General features: G+C 41.3%; 1 protein-coding gene across 1 annotated transcript in view; it reads right to left on the bottom strand.

Moving 5' to 3' along the window:
- Window positions 1-1176: 1176 nt before the first annotated feature.
- The window catches only part of LOC115140113 (sodium- and chloride-dependent GABA transporter ine-like), a 54126-nt gene continuing 48850 nt past the window's right edge, over window positions 1177-6452 (bottom strand). Inside the window, exons 10-13 of the mRNA XM_029678227.2 lie at window positions 6293-6392; window positions 6050-6150; window positions 5718-5888; window positions 1177-4518 (exon numbers count right to left, since the gene is read on the bottom strand). Coding sequence (XP_029534087.1) covers window positions 4408-4518; window positions 5718-5888; window positions 6050-6150; window positions 6293-6392 — 483 coding nt within the window. The 3' untranslated portion in view covers window positions 1177-4407. The remainder of the gene's footprint in view (window positions 4519-5717; window positions 5889-6049; window positions 6151-6292; window positions 6393-6452) is intronic.

Here is a 6452-nt window from a genome sequence, read left to right as displayed (position 1 = left end):
ATACTGTAGCAATGCTGCTCTGCCTGTGTAAGTCTGTCAGAGCCGGGGAAAGATAAGTTAATTTCCCATGATTGCTGATCTAGTCTTTCACAGGCACTGAACCCTGTTCGGCACACAAACACAGTGCTTCTCAAATACCTGCAGTGTTGCTGGGGGTCTGAGGCCATGCTAATCAGATGGGCTGAGAGGCTGAGAAAGCAGATGTGCTCTGAACTATTCAAGAATACCAGTGTGCTAGTTGATTTTTTCCTCCCAGATGCTGTTCCACTTTTACCAGAGGCGCATCGTTTAAAAACCTCCTCTTCCATCACACCAGACAGTCCCACATACAATACTGTCCACCCTTTCCTGCCACATTGGCTGCAGAAGTCTATGGCCATTGACCTAGCAGCCCGCCAGCAGTAATTTAGTGACTGCCATACATTTATGTCACGAAGGGGGCAGGAAGGGGGATATCGATCACATTGCAGGCCTATGGTACTGACCCTGCTCACTGCTCCACTGTGAGGCTAATTAACTACCTACCTCCAAAGGCATTACAGTCAAATAGGCTCTGCTCTGACTCCCGCTCTCCATGCACAGATCTGTCCCTGTGGGATTCCTGCAGTGTGCAATAAAACATTCTCAAATGAAGAATGGAAATGGATTTGTGCTCAATTATGCCAATAATTCTTCACAATGACTAATTAGATCAATTAAAAATAAGATTTGGTGAGTGCATTACTGCAAGCAGGAAACCAGATCCATTCAGCTGTCTGTTTGCACACCAAATTATAACTATAGTATACAATATTTGTCCAAAGTGCTGAAAAATGTCCACTAGTTTGAGGTAGGGTATACTATAGGATTGCGGTCTGCTAAAAATGTGTACTGAGCGTATTAGTACTAGCTTGTAGTTATCACCTTCTCTATACAAGTGACTAAAAAAGCTTGAATTAGTTTATCATTTTTAGTTGTGGAATTCCTTATATATTTTCAAAATTGTATTAACATAAGCTGATGTACATAGAAATTCTTGTTAAGAATAATCATAGACATTTGTACTGGCCTGGATGGCAACATGCCCCTGAGCTGCATATTATTACTGTCTGTACATTGCTGCCATCTACTGTTAAATTATGCTCTTCAGAAGAGACACATTGATGAATTGAAAGGGCTCGTAAAAATCAAAACATATTTGCCAATAATGTTCTTTATTTGACACAAATAGCTCTGCGTGATAAACAGGTATTATGAATCAAATTTTATTTTTCAAAGTTTCAGATGTAAAAAAATAAGTCAAACTGAAAGTACACTTTAAACAAGATACATGTAAATAAAAAGAGAAATTATTAAATGCTAAATCAATTTTAAAAAAGGAGAAAGTTGCTATTTTAAAAGTGTAATATGAGCATAAACATTTCTTAAAGTAGTACCACCATGGAGAACTTAATGGAGAAATAGTAACAGTGTGTTTGTTATTTTGTTTGACACAACAAAAAACATTTGAAAATAAATTAAATGTATAAAATATTTGGTTTGAATGTATGAGGATAATGAATAAAAAACAACCAGCAGCAGTAACCCCGCATTTTGTGACAACCATACAATTGCATAGAATAACAAAAATCAGGCATGATTATATTTTTAACCCCTTATTGTGGTTTGTGCAATGGTAGAAATAGACGATTGTCATCATAAACGAATTAGTCAAAACTAAATGCTGTTTGACAAACAGACACAAAATGCATCTAAACAGCTAACTAAATGGGAATTTGATCTTGTTTTATATCAAAAGAGAGTTAACACTAAATTATAATTGTGTGAATGTTTTAATGATCCTTAAGATGGGTTGGTGATAATCTCTATATTTTGGGTATTTTCATCAAAGTATTGACAATCCAAAATCAATATTTTTGATACATGGCACTTGTGGCAGGTGGCAAATGTATCTTCACTTAGTCACATATTTATGTGACCCCTCAAAAGACCCCATTGTATTTATTTCATACATTTTACCATCTAAATCATGTCTAATCATATTTCTTTCTTTGAGCCTTTCAGTCCGATAGTCCATGACAATTCCAATGTCATTGGATCTTTTAATGATAAAAGGCACTCCTTGTAAAGCTGAGATCCAATTGTCATTGTTGTAACAAACACAAAGACACACAACTGAGGCACACACTTTGGCAGAGCAAGTAAAATAGAAAACTCCAACCAGAACCCCAAAACTTCAAAGTCCATTCAAGTGTAAAAACTGCTGATGAATGATGTCAGAACATTGGACTCTCCCCACTAACGGATGTCATAGCAGCACTGCAGTGGTTTCCTTCCTCACAGTTAACCTCTATACATCTAATTGCATATATTTTTTAAAACCTTTATTTAACTAGGCAAGTCAGTTTTAAGAACAAATTCTTATTTAAAATGATAGCCTACCAGGAACAGTGGGTTAACTGCCTTGTTCAGGGGCAGAACGAGGGATTTTTACTTTGTTGATCAATATTCACCTGAGCCTCATCTGACCTCACTGTGAGTAAAAACCTTGGCCACAAGGTGACTATGTTGATTCAATGTGGACCTTAGTCCATGTAATCGATCTGGTGAAAGGGAAAAGGTTTGTTTTCTCGCTGATTTGCCTAGCCATCATTTGTTGCATTGAGCAGCCACCGATTGGTTGTAACTGTGGATGCGTCATCGGTCTAAGGCTGAGCTGAGTTGATCAGTGTGTCATTTTTTTCGGATGATATGAAATATGCCGCTATCGGAGGCTATGCCGTGTGTGTGTATTGGCTACATTGGCTTTTACATTTGGTGAAAATTGTTCGTCAATTTATGTTGGTAGACACAATGTGTTAGGTCCAGCGGAGAGAATAGCTGATTGAAGAGATTACCAGAGGGACGAGTTGTCCTCCGGAGAGAATAGTCTTGTGGCATGATGAATATGATGTTTTACCATATCATAATCAGGGGTGAAAGTAAGGCGGTACCGCGTCCTGGCAAATTAAATATTGGGGGTACGCCGTACTAGTAAAACGTGAGCCTATTACACCATTATTTAACATTACTGCATGTCAGCAGCATGAACAATTTACGATTTGACTTGAAACTGGGTGGTATATGCGCCAAATTGCATTGTGGTTTGAGGAGAACACTTAGCCTCCACTTTGTAAAGGCGGAGATGAGTGGCGGACACTGAGGCGCGCGTGGACAACAGTGGATGCATCAATTCAGGCTACAAGTGTAGGCCTAATGACAATCACAGAACGTCATTACAATACACGTAGATGTTTTATAACAGATGTCTCTTTCCATTCATCAAATTGCGGTTGCACTGATGGGGTTTGGATTGGACGAATGTGCGTGCGCGTGTAGCCTACTAGAGCGCCGTTGTTAAGTCATTGTTTGACAATTAGATGAAAACGTTGTGTTTATGCCACATTAAAAGGCATAGGCGGCGTGTACAAAAGGCTATGGGAAGCTAAGCTATCCCTAAAGTACATTTAATTAAATTGCCAAAATGATATAGCCTAATTAGCTTGATCCTGTCAACACAAAAAAATATAAAATCATTCAAAATAGGCTACACCAGGAAGCATGATTCGGAGGATCAATAGCTTCTTACTCACCTGGGATATGGCTGATGTTCTCCGCTGCTTCCAATAAGATGGGCTACTGTTCGCTCAATTAAGTTAAGCATTTTTATAACTAAAAGACCGGTTGGAGTCTCTTCATTGTCATGTCTTTATAGCAATTTGCTTTCCAAACAGTTTTTCCGCGATTGTATTTTTTTAAATATTGCGATATGCCTGGCTGGGTCTCTGCTTTTTCACTGACAGTTGCAACTCAACAATAATCTAGCCTATTTGGTATTTGCAGCGCTCGCTGCCCAAATTTCTGGCCCTTCCGACTGTAGGCTATGCAATTTAAAACAAGCAGAGACCCAGCCAGGCATATCGCAATACTTAAAAAAATACAATCGCGGAAAAACTGTTTGGAAAGCAAATTGCTATAAAGACATGACAATGAATAGACTCCAACCGGTATTTTATCAAAATGCTTAACTTAATTGTTTTCATCGTTTTTATTAATATGTTTGTAAGTGTCAGAGTAGGCTACCCTGTAATGTTTGTATTATAAGCACCTGGGTATCCAGTACCTGTAAGGCAATAAAGTGCTTCCGGGCAAGGACATGTCATGGCACTTGAAGGACATCTTTGAGGTCAGTAACCTATGGTTTTACCTTGACTGTTTACCCTGTCTATTTCACTATAGGTTAGGTGTCATGGTATCAGTGATTCATAGAATAAATACTTGAAGTTATTTACATAAACTACCCAACAACCTCCCCACCTCCCTATCCTAATAGAGGACTCACACAGTCACTGTGACTCACGAACCTAGACACAGTGCTTTTGTCCCTGTTCACAGATGAGTGATAAAGACAACAGACTCCGGGATGTCCACTCTCTCCTTCTCTGGTAGATGGTTGACGGGGTCCAACTCTATTGTAGGAGTCATGGCTGTTTTTATCCTCTGGGGGCACAGAGAATCGATAAAAGAAGAGGTTCAGAGTCAAATACATAGTTTAACTTCTACGGTTTCTGCCAATGCCCAGAACATATTTATATGACTGCCATGTGGGATAAATGTACAGTATCAAATATATGTCTCCCTCTCCTCTCCCGGGGGACCGGGGCCTTAGGACTACTTGGCCTTACAACTCATGGATGTCCCTGTCCACAGTCCCCTCGGTTGAGTCGCTCTCTCTCACAGTCCCCTCGGTTGAGTCGCTCTCTCTCACAGTCCCCTCGGTTGAGACGCTCTCTCTCACAGTCCCCTCGGTTGAGTCGCTCTCGCTCTCTCACAGTCTCTCTCGCTCTCTCTCTCTCTCGCTCAAAGCCAACTGACATTTACTCCTGATGTGTTGAACTGCTGCACCCTCTATAACCACTGTGGTTATTATTTCACCCTGCTGGTCACCTATAAACATTTTGAAGAACAATCTGTCCTTAATGGCCATATAATCTCCACTCGGCAATGGCAGAAGAGGACTGGCCACCCCTCAGAGCCTTGTTCCTCTCTAGGTTTCTGCCTTTATAGGGAGTATTTCCCCTCGGAGCCTTGTTCCTCTCTAGGTTTCTGCCTTTATAGGGAGTATTTCCCCTCGGAGCCTTGTTCCTCTCTAGGTTTCTGTCTTTATAGGGAGTATTTCCCCTCAGAGCCTTGTTCCTCTCTAGGTTTCTGCCTTTATAGGGAGTATTTCCCCTCAGAGCCTTGTTCCTCTCTAGGTTTCTGCCTTTATAGGGAGTATTTCCCCTCAGAGCCTTGTTCCTCTCTAGGTTTCTGCCTTTATAGGGAGTATTTCCCCTCAGAGCCTTGTTCCTCTCTAGGTTTCTGCCTTTATAGGGAGTATTTCCCCTCAGAGCCTTGTTCCTCTCTAGGTTTCTGCCTTTATAGGGAGTATGTCCTAGCCACCGTGCATCTGCATCGCTTGCTCTTTGAGGTTTTAAGGTTGGGTATCTGTAAATCACAACTGCTCATGTAAAAAGGGCCTTATAAAATACATTTGATTTATTGATTTGTGTATGAGTGTGTGCGTGACTGTGTGTATATGTGTGAGTACCAGTGTACTTGTTCAGTATGTATGCACGATGCTAAAACAGTATCTGTGATCTAAAAGTATATATGTATCAGTATGCATGTTTTGTTTGGTTTACTGAACAGATGCTCACCTGCATCAGTGTGCCCTTATTTCTGCAGATCTCATGCAGCGCTCCCAGGGGGATCCAAACGATGGAGACCAGGGAGATTCCCCAGCCCACCACCTCTGCCCAGACAGGGTATGTGTATGACTTCCCATAGCGAGCGGGTGTGTACTGGACGATGCTGGAGATCAGAATGCACTGCAGGGGAGAAGGTTACACTTGGATGAAACCTCTAATACAACGAATGGATCATAAAGTCTTAGGTACGGCTATCACTACTAATCCTCATCACCGTCATTACGTTAACTGTCCTCATCACCATCGTCATCAAAAAGACATGAGTTGGCCATAGCACTCACCATGACCAGCACAGGGGAGAAGAACATCCAGCAGGAGCAGAAATAGATGTTGGGAGCCTTTCCCAACATCCTCTTGATCACGATGGTCATCCGCCGCAGTCCTGCAATAACACATTGCATTAAATACTTACATTTACTCAGACATACATACTGTCTATAAAGCAAAGTGTTTTTACTTGATTGTATAAATACACAACAGGCTGTTGAATTTCATCATAAGGGGAGAGAAGGTGAGGTTATTACCAAAAACCCAGCAGACAGCGAGGACCTCAAAGAAGGCCAGGAACATGAGAGACACCACAGCAGTGTAGTGGTCCATCAGCTGGAATACGTACATTCCCCCCTGTATATGTGTGTGTGGGGGGGTGGGGGGCGGACGAGAGCGGGTGAGAATGAGAAAGGT

Source organism: Oncorhynchus nerka, linkage group LG13, assembly GCF_034236695.1.
Source record: "Oncorhynchus nerka isolate Pitt River linkage group LG13, Oner_Uvic_2.0, whole genome shotgun sequence".
NCBI lineage: Eukaryota > Metazoa > Chordata > Actinopteri > Salmoniformes > Salmonidae > Oncorhynchus > Oncorhynchus nerka.
This window is presented reverse-complemented; position numbering and strand designations above follow the sequence as displayed.